General features: G+C 44.3%; 1 protein-coding gene across 3 annotated transcripts in view; it reads right to left on the bottom strand.

Annotated features, from left to right (window-relative positions):
- Window positions 1-2306: 2306 nt before the first annotated feature.
- LOC112656756 (sterol 26-hydroxylase, mitochondrial) overlaps window positions 2307-16289 on the bottom strand; it is a 34984-nt gene continuing 21001 nt past the window's right edge. For 2 of the 3 annotated variants that reach the window (XM_025442198.3, XM_049106803.1), the window contains exons 2-9: window positions 7918-8108; window positions 4728-4927; window positions 4402-4599; window positions 4061-4233; window positions 3373-3539; window positions 3134-3215; window positions 2841-3053; window positions 2307-2691 (exon numbers count right to left, since the gene is read on the bottom strand). In XM_025442198.3, the coding sequence (XP_025297983.1) occupies window positions 2572-2691; window positions 2841-3053; window positions 3134-3215; window positions 3373-3539; window positions 4061-4233; window positions 4402-4599; window positions 4728-4927; window positions 7918-8108 (1344 nt within the window). In that variant the 3' untranslated portion in view covers window positions 2307-2571. Of the gene's footprint in view, window positions 2692-2840; window positions 3054-3133; window positions 3216-3372; window positions 3540-4060; window positions 4234-4401; window positions 4600-4727; window positions 4928-7917; window positions 8109-12036; window positions 12176-16289 lie in introns of all 3 variants that reach the window. The other variant, XM_049106802.1, reaches the window with a different exon arrangement.

The following is a 16289-nucleotide window of genomic DNA, read 5'->3' as shown; positions in this document are numbered from 1 at the left end:
CGTCCATCCCATGATGACAGTTGTCAGAATTTTTATTTGACATGCATCTTAAAACTGGGATCATAAGTAATGAGTTGGAGCTGAACTAATATTAGCAAGCTAAGCTACATCCAGAGCTAAAACATCTACAGGACATGAGCGTTGTAGACAGCCGCAAAACATGGAGTACTCCATCTATTTTTATTGCTGGGAGTGCTGCATAAATGCTAAGAAGACAAGCTGATTTCTTAAAGTCTTACCCCAAAATCTGGATCCTAATTTGGCCAACAAGTGCAGATTAGCTGCAATGAGAGTAATGAGGTACATACATACATCCTTTTCAGTCAAAGGGTACCTGCTGTGCTGAGTTAATGTCTACATCTGCAATTATGCAGAGTCAGGTCAGGGTGGACAATGAAGGAGCCTCACTTTGACATAGCTTCCCTGTGACTTCTGTGGGCAGTCCAGGGTCCCTGAGGCCGCAGACCCCTGCTGGTCTAAAGGAGCAGCCCACTGGGAAGGCAGATATAACCCTGGTTGACTTTGTGACAGAAATCTGGCGCCCTCTGAGCCCGCCCCCATTCTCTGCAGGTATAAGGAGCTCTCACAGGTGAAGTCCTGCACTGATGGGGTGGAGAGCTATGCCCTTGTCATCAGGAATTCCTCCCATGTCTCTCCAGATTTCTGTACTCGGTATGGAAATCTCTGCATCCTCCCCTCTTCTTCCTTCCCCTGCCTCCTATTCCAGCCTTTTCTCAACCCACAAACATTGATTTGTGGCCTCCTAGGTGTTAGACAACAGTGTTGGGCACTGGGATCCAAGCTGAAAGGAGCTTGATTTGTGCCCCTCCAGGGGGTGCTCAACTGGTTGGGGATGCAGTTGGGTCTCTGACAAAGGTGAACCAGCTGAGCACTCAGTTCTGTAAGGTTGTGTGGGGGGGAGGCAGAGGAGAGCACACAGGAAGTGCTTGTGCTCCCTGACAGCTCAGGGGAGGCTTTTCAAAGGCAGTGACCTTTGAGATGAGCCCTAAGGAAGAGCAAGTTCTCTGGGACAGGACGACAGGATGACAGGACGACATCACAGTTGGTGGAGATGTTCCAAGGAGAGGGGACATTGAGAACAAGGCATTGAGGCCGGAAAGAGCATAATGTACTCAGGACAGTACAAGGAATTGGGGTTCGGCTGTGGAAAGGGTGCCTGGGCAGGGAGTGGGGATGGAGGGCAGAGTGCCAGAGTCTTCCAAGCCATAGTAGGGACTTAGGACTTTGCTTTGAGGATGAGGGGAGCCACCGGAGGATTTTTATTATTTATTTATTCATTCATTCATGAGAGAGACAGAGAGAGGTGCAGAGACACAGGCAGAGGGAGAAGGAGGCTCCCTGTGGGGACCCTGACTCGGGACTCGATCCCAGGACCCCGGGATTACACCCTGAGCCGAAGACAGAGGCTCAACCACTGAGCCACCCAGGGGTCCCTCCACCAAAGGATTTTAATAAGGGAAATGACATGATTTATTTTATTTTTAGTTTTTAGTTTTCTATGACCCAGCAGAAATGTACCAGAGTCCCAGTGGGGCTGGGACTCGGTGAGGCTGGGACTGACCGCCTTCTCAGACCTGTGGTACCCTCGGTCTCCCTGCCAGCCTGCTTTCCTTCTGTTGCCTTCCTCTACTAAAGAGGCTAGAAAGCTAAAAACGGTAGTCCCCAAACTCTGTTGCAGCTTGACTTCCAGGTGGCCCTGGGTTCCATCTCTGGGAGGTGTGCGGAAGGTGGTCACGGGGCAGAGGCCACGCTTCTGCTGCTCCCACTGTCGCCGTTGGGGGGGACAGTCATGGGCCAGGATGGGGGCAGGGAGGATACTTTTTTTTTTTCCTACTGGCAGCACTGACCCCACCCAGGAGACACGGAGGCTCCCTCGGGCCGGCAGCTGTCGTGATACTTCCCAGCACTCATGCTCCTGAGGGTGCCAACCTGGTGCTTCCCGGGCCGATCGGTAGCCCCTGGACCCAGTCCTGTAGATCCAGCCGGGAGCCCCTCCATCCATTTTTGCAGCACTTCACTGCCTCTGTCAGAGCACTTCCTGTCCCCAGATGGGTGTCCCTCTAGGTGTCCGGAGGGTGGTTCTGCAGGTCCTGCTCGGGCCGGCTTCAGCCAGCACAGGGTGGTGAGGCCTTCGCCTCTGTGCGGTGCAGGAGAGCACAGGCCTTCTCACTTTCCTTGGAGGGAGAGGGCTCCGCCTCCCACAAGATCCCTAAGAGGGGAGAGGCTGTTCCCCAAACACAGCAAGGGCTTCAGATGCTGGGTCATCACAAAGAATGACACAGGTCTCCAATTATCCACCAGAGTCCCTTTATTCTGTATTTTTTCCAAGGATAGCAATGTGGCACGGGGTGGCCTCCTATCTGAGACGGAGACATTGGAAATGATTAAAGTGGCAAAAGCTCAAGGTCCTACAGAAAGTGCGCTGGGTTTCTTCGATCTCCGGGTCCGGCAGCCACCTTCTCCCCCTTCCCGTCTGAGACACGGGCGGTGGCCTGGAATGACTGCGCCTGGGAGAGAGAAGGGGGCGGCTCCCAGGAGGCCGGGCCCAGCTCAGCACTGTCTCGGCTGGAAATGCAGGCTCACCTTCTTATTGGGAACCAGGACGATGCGGGCCAAGCTCTTCACCTCCCCTGTCTCGGGGGCCAGGACCACCTGGTACTGCTGGATCAGCTGGGGGGCAAACACACGTTGGACTTAGAACCTGTGATCCCTACCCACTGCCCTCCCTCCCAGGGTCCCTCCCTGCCCGACCTCCCGCTCCTCCCCACACTCTGCACCTGCCCTCCTGGCCCCTCACAGCGCCCCGCCCCCCCACTCACCCTTGACAGCAGCAGCTGCATCTCCAGCTCTGCAATCCTGCGGCCCAGGCAGGCCCGGACCCCGTAGCCAAAGGGCACGGAGCCAAATGCATGATGGACCCCAGGGGCAGCAAGCTGGCTCTTCCTGAGCCAGCGGTAAGGCTGGAAGCTCTCTGGCTCAGGGAAGATGTCTGGGTCACGGGACACCACATAGTGACAGAACACAAACTGGGTCTGCAGAGCAAGAACAGGCGGCACATGAGTTTAGGGCTACAGGGCGCCCCTGGGAACCCCAGCTCTTCAGCCCCACTCACGTTCTTGGGGAAGAGGAAGCCATTGACTTCAATCTCCTTTTCCGTGATGACCCGGGAGTTTATGGGGACCACAGGGTAGAGGCTGCAGGGAAAAGAAAGTGCAGGTTTGCCTCTGGTCCCCCAGGTCCTTCCTCCCATCCCACCCCTGGCCCTAGCTCCAGCCCACCGGCCTCTACTTCCAACTCTTATCCCTGAGTCCTCCTCCACACAGACCTTGTCCCCTGGGAACCACAACCTACCGCAGGGTCTCCTTAAGAACAGCTTTGAGCAGGGGCATGTGGGCAAAGTCCTTCTGCTGGGGCACCTGCCCGGGGGGCACCACACCCACCACTTCCTTATGCAAAGCAGCCTGGATCTCTGGGTTCTTGGAAAGATGGTACAGGGCCCATGTCATTGTGTTGGATGTCTGGGAGGCAGAGGGAGAGATGAAGTGAGGAGAGATTTCTAGGAAAAGGGCTGGTTAGGTAGTGGGAGGGTGAGCGAGTGTGGCAGAGATAGACACAGGGGCGCATGGGGACTCCACAGCCGGATGAGGACCCACGGGATGGAGAATCGTGCTCTGACAACAAGGATTGGAACGGAGGGAGACCACACGCGACAAAAGGAAAACAGTCCAACTAAGAAGGTGCTTGAGGTCAAGCTCTCCCCTTAAATTACACCCTAGAAAGATGCGAGGTGAACCTTCTGGCTGTCCGAGAGAGGCTCTGGGGGGCGATGGGATCCCTCTCACAAAAGGACCACTCCCTGCCCACCTCTGCCGGGCTCAATGACCCCTCCCCTGTTTTCCTTCTAGCTCTACATCTACGATACAGAAAGAGAAGCAGGTACCTGGAGGGACGAAGGTCAAGCTCAGGTGAGGGTAATGGGGAATTGGTTCAGGATAGGAGCTGGGAGCCCCTGGTCTCCTCGCTGGCCCCCCTCACGCACCGTGTCTACACCAGCCAGGAGCAGCTCAGGCAGGCTGCCCATGGCCTCACGAGTACTGAGCTGTCCTCTGGTCAGCAAGAAGTGCAGGTAGCCAGATATCTCGACTTCATCTGGCCCCTTTGTCTGAAGCTGGGTCTCTATCTCCTTGAGTTTCTGATCAATCAGCTTCTTGCCTACAGGGACAGTGGAGAACAAAGGAGGACAAGGTCAAAGTCACGATCACCAAAACCAGGAGGCACTGTGACAGCTGGTAGCATGAGGCAGAAGGTCCTGATGGACCGACCTCGGAACCCCTCCCCATCCCCCCACCCCACCGCCACTTCCTTCCCTGGCTTCCTCACCAAAAGAGAAGATGGTGTTCCAGCCATCCAGGTAGCGCTTCCAGAAAGGCAGTAGGGGCCGGGTCCACTTGGGGAGGAAGGTGACATAGACTGAGTTCTGGAACATGAGCCCGACAGATCTGACGAAGGCCACCGTGTCCTGGGGGATGGGGCGCTCCAGGCAGCCAATACGTTTCTCAAACAGGATGTAGCAAATAGCTGGCAGTGCACAGATGCCGTCACAGGAGGCAGTGTCGCGACGCCCAGAATCCAGGGGGCTGGAGGGGTGGGGGGCACAGCCTGCCTCTGACCCAGGTCCACCCCAGCCCCTCTCCCAACAAGGGTACCTTCCAAGGCAAAGTAGTAGAATTGGTGAGCCATGTCGGACACTTGGTTCCCGGAGGGGCTCTCTGCCAACAGCTGGCTCAGGTGGGCCATGAAGTCGTCGACCACCTCATTCAAAGCATCAGTGTACAGCGCAGCCTCACTTGGCTTCAGCATCCGCTGGTTCAGAGCGTGGCGCAGTTGGTACCAGTGGTGTCCTTCGCTGTGGAGAGTGGAGGAACCACGCTCTTGTGAGTGGCTGATGGCGGTTGCATTAGATGGTACCTTCCCCCTGCCCCAAGACCCCAAGAGAGCCTAGGAAAATCTCAGACCCCTAGCTTTAGAATTATAGAATCATTGAACTTCAAAGAACAGAATCTTCAAATCACAAAACATCAGACTCCCGCTGCAGCATCATGGAAGTGAGTCAAGGTGGGCATTCGGAGCCAGGCTACCCAAGGTCAAAACGCACGTCTGACAATCACTGGGTGACCTTAGGCAGGTGAAGTGTCTTAACTCCTCTGTGCCTCAGTATTCCCTTTGGTAAAATGGGAATAATAAGCGTGCCGATCTTAGTAGGGTTGTTCGAACAATCCCGGTGCTTAGATCAGAGCCTGGCACGTGGTGAACACTTAAGGAATGTTGACTATAACTATCTTAGGATGGTACAACTCCAGAATCTTCCTTATGTGAAATGAGGAGGAACTGAAATGGTTCCAGTCCTTCTGTGTGGAGGATGAGGAGTAAAGGAGGAGCAAATTAGGGTTCCTGGGAAACTGAAATTCTGGACCTTCATGCTCTGCTTTGGCTCAGTGAGCCAAGGGGACAGGGAGACCCACCAGGCTGATGCCCTAGGCCCTCTTGCTACAGTCATCCAGTAAGGGGGTGGGTCCCCATCCTGGGACAGAGATGTTCCGAGGGTGGGAACGTGCTTCCCACAGTGGGGGCTTCATGTCCAGGGACTGTATCCACCCACAGCTGTCCCCCAAATCTGTTACCTTTCCTAAGCAAGATGGGCATGGATCAATTTTTTTAAAAGCCAGTCGCAGAGTAATAAGCACAACATGGCCCAATTTTAGGAAGAAGAAAGGAAACCTTATAGGCCCATATGTATATTCTCATGTTTCCACATAAAGTAGGGAAGAGCACCCACCAAACTGTCAGGATTACTTAGAAGAATGGGATGGGAGTGGGTGGTGGGAGACAATATTGTATGATTGGACTTTTTACAATAAGTATTACTTTTGAATTTTAAAAACCGATAAGGTATTTTAAAAAGAAAGATCTTAAAAAGGCTTATAGCAAGAATCAGGATTTTCTTTAAATTTTAGAGAAGTATTTACTTAAATGAACCTCAAACCCCAGGAGTTTTCTTTATTATGTTGGCAAAAGTTGCAAAAAGGTGAACTAAAAGTGTTGCTGAAAAAGAAATGAAAACCAGAATAGAGTCATTTATTGGAACTTGAGATTGTGTGTGCTTCTCCAGGAGTAAAAAATTCTCCCAATAGTAGCAATCAGATTTGCAGAACTTGAATGAGACCATTTATGTGTTTGTTAAAATATTTCCTGGGAAAACAATGCTTCATAAAATGAGATTTAAAATATATATATATATATATATATATATATATATATATATATATATGTTGAGACAAAACTTATCATTGGTTAGCAAAATAGCTTTAAAATACATATATATGGTATAATATAATTAGGAAACTAGCTGTAAAGTAGGAAACTACAAATAGATAAATAGGGGTGTACATAATATTCAGCTCCAATTCTAAAATTTGAGCCATCAGCTCAACTGGTAGCCTGACCTGGCAAAAACCTAAGACCCAAATCTAGCCCTCAGGGCCAGACATCAAATTAAAGAGGTCTGGAAGGACAGATACTCGATTTTCTTCTCCTAACTTTGAATAAAGGCCTCACTCGTTGCAGTTCTGAAACTGTCCACCTGTGAAGGAACCATAAAAAAGAAAAAAACATGCAATGGGAGAATGAACATTTAGGCATCAAAGATAGACGAAATGCACCTTCCAACTCGTCTGCTTCCTTTTCAAAAGTATTAAGGCATTGAGCTCTTAAATTCCAGAATCAGAGATCGATTCCACCACTCATGAGTGGCAAGTGATGCAAAAACCTCTCTAGGCTTCAGTTTCTTCATCTATGAATGGGGATAATCATAGTATCTACCTCATGGGCTTGTTGTGAGAATTAAATGAAATAATAAATATAAAGAGACTGGCCTGATACTTGGCATATTATAAACACACACTTGGCTATTATCATTGGTGCTGCTATTACAACCATCACCAGGATCAGCTTCAATCCCTTAAGAAATGATGAAAGCATGAGATGTCAAGCAACTAAGGAAAACAGAAGTCCTTCATTATTTTTGAAGTTCTGTTAACATACTACAGCAAGATGAAACCTGTAATAGGTTGAAAGAGGTGATGGCGATTAAAGAGTGCACCTATCCTGCTGAACACTGAGTAATGTATAGAATTGTCCAATCACTATAGTATACATCTGAAACTAATATAACACTATGTTAACTGTACTGGAATGAAAACAAAAAACAATTTAAAAAAAACCTATAATATACCCAGTTACAACCTATAGCATTGGGATGGTTCATCACCAATGATTCTCAATGATTTACCTCAGTTGGCCTATGTGCACATAACACATTCAGCCCATCCTCAAATACATCACTGCCAAAATTATTTTGGGTTTAACTTCAAAGCTGCAGCCTACATCTGTCCCTGTGTATGAAGAGTATCTATGAAAGTTATATCCCATAACAAACCTATAATAAATAATTTGGGAAATATTTTTAAAATTAAAGTCAGCCTTCCTAACTAATGTGGTGACAATGTTTTCTCAACTATAAACAAGTATGTCCTATTATGATTCAAGTTGGCATATTTTCAACCATAATGTAGAATAATGGATCTGGAAAGGCACTAGAGATAGCTTGGAGATATTCTACCCCAAACTTCCCATTTTACATTTATTCCTTTGTTCAAAGTCATAGTCTATTAATGGAAAAATAATGTATGGTCCTAATCACTCTTTCTAGACTGAGTATCAGGATCAGAGGATGCAGCGAAAACCCTCTCTGCTCATTATCCACAGGCTTCCCAATGCCACTGTCCTTGGGCCTGGCCCTCTGAGGCCTTGTACCAGTCCCTTCAGGCCCCAGCTCACGTGGTGAAGGGCCCATAAGCCAGGCCCTGCTGGTCCCGATGCTCCTTCCATAGTTCCATGTCGTTCCGTACTGGGTACTTGCCCTCTTGCCGCATCACTTGCTCCAGGAGGGGGGCACTGGCCAGGTTCACATGGGTCTGGGGCCCTGCGTGGGTTACCCACATTGGACCATACTTGGCCTTGTTCAGCACCTGTGGGGTTCAACCAAAGCTGAATAACCATGGCCTATCCAGGCAGGTATTTACTAAAGAGGACATGGGAATGGGGAGTATCCATTAGTCACATCAAAGCAAATGGGCTGGGCAAAAGTGAATTGTATAGGAGGTGGGCACTTGGATGGCCTGTGAGAACACTGCAAAAAATGGGTACACAGGAGTTAGAATACTGAGACAATGAGTGTCTGGCAAAACTGGGGAAGTTGTCCTTGGAGAAATGAAATTTTAGAAAAATGGGATATGTGGCAAACTGGGATATGTTTTGAGGTATAGATACTTGGGGTCCAAGGTTTTAAAGAAATTAAACCTTTACTAAGGTTTAGTAGAGTGCCCACTGTTCCTTCATAGAAGCATTTAAATCTAAGGCAGCTTGCTGTCAGTGAGATAAAGATAAATATCTCCTGTAATCAATAAGAAAAAAAGAAACACAATAGAAACTCCAGGAAAAAAAAGAAGCTGAATGACAGAAAGTCAGGATTCAAATATGAAGTACACTAATGTGGTATGAATTCTTTTTATCTTTAAAAAATACTTTATGAGTGGCCCAGTGAGTCCCATAAAGTCCCAGTGAGGACTTTATGAGTCCCTGCATGGAGCCTGCTTCTCCCTCTGCCTGTGTCTCTGCCTCTCTCTCTCTGTGTATAAATAAAAATAAATAATAAATAAAATCTTAAAAAAAAATTTGAGAGTTACATTACTTAACACAGCTAATGAATTTTTCATTAAAAAAAATTCATACCAGGGCACCTAGGTGGTGCAGTTTGTTAAATCTCTAACTCTTGGGTTTGTCTCAGGTCATGATCTCCAGGTCCTGCGATCTAGCCCCTCCTTGGGCTCTGTGTTCAGCATAGAGTCTGCTTGAGATTTTCTCTCTCTCCCTCTGTCCCACCCACTTGTGCATGCACTGTCTCTCAAATAAATACATAAAATATTTTTAAAGATTTTATTTATTCATTCATGAGAGACACACAGAGAGAGAGAGAGAGAGAGAGAGAGAGAGAGAGGCAGAGACACAGGCAGAGGGAGAAGCAGGCTCCATGCAGGCAGCCTGACGTGGGACTTGATCCCGGGACTCCAGAATCACACCCTGGGCTGAAGGCAGTGCTAAACTGCTGAGCCACCCGGGCTGCCCAACTCTCAAATATTTTAGCTTAGAATTTCTAAATCACTTGACAATTGATACCCACAGCATCTATTTAATTGACATCAGTATAATGTTCTTATAGTTGTTGAAAATGAGGGGGAAAATAAATATATCTTGAGTTTGGGGGTAAAACTCAAGAAGAACCCACAAATACTGAGATTAAATTCACTGGCTAAGTTACACCTACAAATTTAAAGAATATGAAATAAAGTGGCTTCCCGGGTACTCCATCTTTCCTAAACTGTTACTGAAAAGATTTTAAGATGATCAGAATCTGCTCCAGTACAGAAATTAGACCAAAGGGTTTCTGTAAAAGATGTGTTAAAATTATAGAGAAGAGATCTTTCAATCAAATTATAGAAGGAAGCTTCATCCAACTCCTGGTCCAGAAAAACAGCAATCTTACTGGGTTTTACTAACTAAATTCCCCTAGGACCAATGTGACCTGATTGCCTACAATATATTACCCAGTTGCCCAGAATCCACCTTGAACTAATGGCTGATTTTGTCAGTTCCCAGGAAAACAGCCTTGACTGACCCCCAATATCTTTTTAGCTTTGTTTCCCACTCCTACCTCCCAGTAATGCCTGCCAGTGCAGTATGGTTTTTTGTTTTGTTTTGTTTTTGTAGTATGGTTTTGAACAGATGGTTATTGTAAACTACAGTGATTCTTGGAGAGAAGCAGGTATAGTCATACATTGCTGGTGGGAGCCTAAAAATGGCACAAACCTACATGGAGGACAATTTACTAATATTTATAAAAATTACAAATCCATTACAATCCATAAACAAAGTATGGGATGTCTGCATAATAGAACACTATGTTACCTTAAAAGAGGATGAAGCAGCTCCTGTGTAGTAATATGGAAAGATGGGTTGTAATATGGAAAGATAAATAGATAACCAAGGTAGATTGTTCAATGGAAAAGTGTGATATCTTCTGTCTAAGAAAGGGGGACCAAATAAGAATATACAGCATTTACTTTTGCTTTTATAAAGAAACACTGTGTTGATGCATCAGAAACTAATTAAAATGACCACCTATGGGTGGGTGGAGGAGACAGCAGTGAGAGGCAAGACTGCATGTATATCTTGTCATTATTTTGAGTTTTGAACTATGAGAATGAATTCAAAAAATTTTTTAATCTAAAAGGAAAAAAAGAAAGTGTCTGGTGAAACATCGAGTCACCTGCCATTATCAGGTAATTCCAGAAAGCAAGAAAGGCTTGTAAAACCTCTCCTTAGACCTATAAGTGGGCCCTAGCTTTATTCACTTTGTTTATTTCTCTTAAAGTTTCCATTTTGTAAAAGTACTTATATGGGGGCACCTGGGTGGCCCAGTTGGTTAAGTGCCCAACTCTTGATTTGGGCTCAAGTCATGATCTTAGGGTTGTGGGGTCGAGCCTCACCTTGGGCTCTACAATGACATGGTGTCTGCTTGGGATTCTCTCCCTCTCCCTCTGCACACTCCCTCTCTCCATCTCATTAAAAAAAAAAAAAAAAGTGAAAGTACTTACAGGCCTGTTTTTCTGTACTGAATTCCTTAGGAGAATTATCCTAAATATGTTTTAATTTGTGTTTCCAGTTGGTTTATTTAAGATATTAATGACATAATAATAGTTAATATCTCCAAGGAGCTTAGCATAAACTGGACACTGTTCAAAGCACTTTGCTTATTTTAGAAATTCAGTCCTCACTACAGCTGTATGAGGGGGGTATAACCTTATGACAATTTTATAGACGAGGGAACTTAGGCCCAAGGAAGTTGGCCAGGGTCACTTTACTGGGAAGTAGAAGAGTCAGAATTCAAACTCAGACCACCTAAATGGAGGTCATGCTCTCAACCACTTACTCTGTTGATCCCTGAGAAAACTATGTCCTACTAAACAGAAATAAACTTAGGCCCTTGAAAAATATGTACTATTTAAAACCAACATAACTATGCAATAAATCAGGGTTCCTCGCTGCCCTGTTGACATTTGGGGCTGGATGATTATTTGTTGTGGTGGGCTGTCCTGTGCATTGTAGGATGTTTAGCAGTATTCTTGGACTTTACTCACTAGTATCTCCCTGCACTCCAAGTTGTGACAATCCAAAATGTCCCTGGGGGAGGGGGGGGCAATATTGTGGAGGTTGAGAACCTCTACAATAACTCCAACCTTTTTGTTGTTGTTGGTGGTGGTGATTTATTTGTTGCTGTCTTGTTTTGTAACCCCAACCTTTTAATACGACTCTAATTCTTTAATTTTAGAAGACTTTTCTCAAGAAACAGTTTTGAACATTTTGAACAGTCTTCTCATTTTGAAGAAATACTTATCTAAAGTTTGGGGTTTTTTCCCTTGTGTTAAGTTCAAATACAATTACATGCCACAGTTATATAAAAATGCAAATAGTAGTTATCTCTGAGTCATGGTTCATAGATAGGTTACTTCCTTCTTTACACTGTGATTTGTTTTTCAGATTTTCTACCGTGATCTTGTAATCAGGAAAAAAAAGTTATAAGACTAGGGAAATAACCATTTACTTGGGGACCAGGTTCTTCTCTGGAATCCAAAGCCTTTGGCACCTCTTCCTGGCTGTCAGTTTGCAGGTTTCTGAGATGTTTTTCCCTTTGCATAGGCCATGCTTTATTCCTCTTCCTTCATATTCCTCTTCTCAGTTTACTCAGTGGAACTTAACTAGGATCTATTTATGTAAGAACTTATTTTAGAAAGACACCAGAATACTTGCTGAAAGAGTGTGCTGTGTCTGTGAACCTACCATTAGGCTGTAACCTGAGCCAGTTAGAGAGCCCAAGGTTCTCAGATAGATCCTGTCCAAGTGCCACTTTGCAGAACACAGTCCCCTAGGGATCATCTTCCAGGATGAATGGGAGGGGTAGCTTCCACCAAGTGAGATTCTGAAGGGGGAGAAGGATGAATTCACTCAACATTCATTTATTGAGCTTGTATTCTGTTCCTCCTATACTGATCTTGGGCTGGAAATACAACTGTGAGCACAGCAGGAATGCCTACCCTTAGAGAGTTTACATCTTAGTGCATGAGCACCCAGTTGAGATTGACCACATATGCTTATAAATTGCTCCCTAATTATGTCTTGTATCTTCCACTAGATTGAAAATCTTTGAGGGCAGGGACGATGTCATACTTCTTTGTTGCCTCCCATATTGCTTGACATATCACAAGGCACATTTTAGACACTTAATATTTAGCAGTTGTTAATGAGTCAGGTGGAGAAAAAAGTTGCAGACAATGCTGTTTGCAGACAGAAACAAAGACAGACAGAAAGAAAGTGAGGAAGGAGATTCACAGGAAACTGATACACAGCGGCTCCAAAGGAGTGGGCATTTGTTGTAAAAGCCTGGAAGAATAATCCAAAAAGGAAATTAAGAAAATAATTCCATTTAGAATTGTATCTGTTCTGGACTGAATATTTGTATTTTGGGGGATTCATATGGTGAAGCCTTAGCCCCCTCAGTGTGGCTGAATTTAGAAATGGGGCCTCTAAGAAAGTAAGATTAAATGAATAATTAAGATTACATAAGAGTGAGTCCCTGATCCAATAGGATTAGTGTCCTCATAAGAAGAGACATTAGAGAACGTTCTCTTTCTCTGACTGCATGTAGACACCAAGAAAGGGCATGTGAGGACATAGGGAAGAGGTGGCTGTCTACAAGCCAGAAAGAAAGCTGTCACCAGAAACCAACCATGCTGGCACCCTAATCTCAGACTTCCAGCCTCCAGAACTGTGAGAAAATAAATTTATATTATTCAAGACACCCATATTTTGGTATCTTATTATTATCTGTCATATTTTGTGATAGCAGCCAGAGAAGACTAATACATAGCATTCAAAAGAATAAAATACTTGGAAATAAATTTAGCCAAAGAGGTGAAACACTTGTATACTGAAAGCTACAAAGCATTGCTGAAAGAAATTAAAGCACTAGAAAAATGGAAAGATATCCCATGTTCATGGATAGGGAGACTTAATATTGTTAAAATGGAGTACTCCCCAAAGTCTACAGATGCAATCCAATCTTCACCAAAATGCCAATCACCTTTTCTGTAGAAATAGAAAAATCAACCCTAAAATTTATATGGAATCACGAAAGGCCCTGACTAGCCAAAATTTATATATATATATATATAAAGTTGGAGGTTTTACACTTCCTAATTTTAAAACCTATTACAAGGCTACAATAATCAAAACAGTGTGGCAGTAGCATAAGGATACACAGACCAATGGACAAGAACTGACAGTTCACCCTCTACGGTGAATTGATTTTTATACAGTGCCAAGACCATTCAGTGGGAAGAAAGAACAGTCTCATCAACAAATGATGCTGGAACTACTAGAGAACCAAGTGCAAAAGAATGAAGTTGGACTACTACCTCACTTCCTATACAAAGATTAACTCAAAATGGGCCAATAAACTAAATAAAAGAGCTAAAACTATAAAACCCTTACAACAAAACACAGAGGTGAGTGTTCATGACCTTGGATTTGACAATGGATTCTTAGATTTGATGCTAAAAGCATGAGCAATAAAAGAAAAAAAAAAAAGGGCAGCCCCGGTGGCTCAGCGGTTTAGCCCCGCCTTCAGCCCAGGGCCTGATCCTGGAGACCGGGATCGAGTCCCTGCATCGGGTTCCCTGCATGGAGCATGCTTCTCCCTCTGCCTGTGTCTCTGCCTCTCTCTCTCTTTCTCTGTGTGTTTGTCTCTCATGAATGAATAAATAAAATCTTAAAAAAAAAAAGAATGTGAAAAGATAATCAATGGAATGGGAAAAAATTGCAAATCATATATTTGATGAGAATTTAATAACTAGACTATACAAAGAAGAAAAAAACTTAAAAATAAGATAGTTCAACTTGAAAATGGTCATTTCTTCAAAGAAGGCATAAGAAATGGCCAATAAGCACATGAAAAGACATTCAACACCATTGGTCATTAAGGAAATACAAATCAACATCACAATAAGACACCATTTCACACCCACTAGGATAGCTTTAAACCCCCCCCCCCAAAAAAAAACAGAAAATAACAAGTTTTGGGTGAGCATGTGGAGAAATCGAAACCCTTGTACATTGCTGATGGAATTGTAAAAATGGTACAGATGCTATGGAAAACGACTTGGCAGGTCCCAAAAAGTTAAATACTGAATTACCATATGATCCAGCAATTCCATGGCTAAGTATATGCCCAAGAGAAAGGAAAACATATGCCACACAGACTTGGACACAAATGTTTATAGCAGCATTATTCATAATAGTTGAAAGGTGTAAACAACCCAAATGTCATCAATTGATGAATGGATAAGCAAATTGTGGTTTACACATAAAATGGAATATTTTTCAGCCATAAAAAGGAACAAAGTAAAAAAAAAAAAAAGGAACAAAGTATGATACATGCTACAACTTGGATGAACCTTAAAAACATGTGCTAAGTGAAAAAAGACACAAAAGGTCATATCCCGTAAGATTCTTTTTTTTTTTTTTTTTTTTTTTTTAAGTAGGCTCCATGCCAGCATGGAGCCCAACACTGGGCTTGAACTCATGACCCTTAGGTGAAGACCGGAGCTGAGATGAAGAGTCAGATAAGCCACTCCGGTGCCCCTGTATGATCCTTTTTTTGTGATTTAACTACATAGGCAAATCCATAGACATAGAAAGCAGATTAATGATTATCAAGGGGCAATAGGAGAGAGGAATGAGGAGAGATTAATTGGTGACAGGCTGTTTTTCTGGGATATTGAAAAAGTTTCGAAATTAGGGAGAGGGAATGGTTTCATAATACTGAGAATATACTAAATGCCACTGAATTGTACACATTGAAATGTATTGTGTGATTTTCTCCTAAAACAAAACAAACAAACAAAAAAGCCTAGAAGTTTGTGGTATTTAAAACATCCAGGGGCGCTGGGTGGCTCAGATGGTAAAGCAATGGACTCTTGGTTTTGGCTCAGGTCATGATCTATCGGTGGTGAGATAAAGCCCTATGTTGGGCTCCAGGCTGAGCATGAGATCCTGCTTGGGATTCTTCTCTCTTTCTTCTCCCTCTGCCCCTGCACCCCTCTAGTGTGCATGCTCAGTCTCTCTCTCAACAAACAAGCAAACAAACCAAACAAACAAAAACCTCCAGAGGGGCGCCTGGGTGGCTCAGTTGGTTGAGCGTCTGACTCTTGATCTCAGCCCAGGTCTTGATCTCAAGGTCATGAATTCAGGCTGTTGGAATCCGCGCTGGGTGTGGAGCCTACTTCAAATTAAAAAAAAAAAAAAAAGGCCTCCAGAGCCTCCGCAAGAACCTGCTGTGAACAAAAAATAGCCCCTCAGAAAAGAACAGAAAGAAGCTAAGAAATGCTCCCTCGAGTTGGTTCTTCTTTGGCTCCATGATTTTCTCTCTTGTACATAAAGGAGGAAAGAGAACTGGGCCGACCTTTCCTTTCTGCTATTAGCTCCTAACCCAAGACTAAACATCAAGCTTTGAGGGGTATTTGTTGGTCTGTTTATTTGTTCCGGGAAGAACACAGTGGCAGTGTCTGAGAATGCCCTCTGTTGTTCAAAACTACTGTGTTTACAACTGTCCTAGAGGACAACTTGGCAGGCGATACATATCAAAGCCCTGAACAAAATCTTTTAACAACAATTCCATTTTGGGATTTATTCTACGGAACTAATTCAGGATTGGCATGATATTTAGCAATAGACATATTTATCAAAGCTTGATACATAAAAAAATCTAAATATGTAACAGTAAGGCTGATTCACCAGCAAATTCTGGTGAAGCTATACGCTAGAATGCTATTCAGCCATTAAAAAAATGTTATAGAAGTGTTTGTTGATATAAAGGTATGCATATTTATTTTTAATAAAGGGTGGGTTACAAAAGAGAGCATATGGCATGCTTTCATTTTAAAAAAACATATATATGTCGATGACACACATCGGGGAAAGTGTGGGAATCTATTCACCAAGGATAAGCAACCAGGGATAATGATTCCTCACCACTA

This window comes from Canis lupus, chromosome 37 (genome assembly GCF_003254725.2).
Source record: "Canis lupus dingo isolate Sandy chromosome 37, ASM325472v2, whole genome shotgun sequence".
NCBI classification, from domain to species: domain Eukaryota; kingdom Metazoa; phylum Chordata; class Mammalia; order Carnivora; family Canidae; genus Canis; species Canis lupus.
The sequence above is the reverse complement of the archived record's forward strand: the minus strand, read 5'-3'. Positions and strand labels throughout refer to the sequence as shown.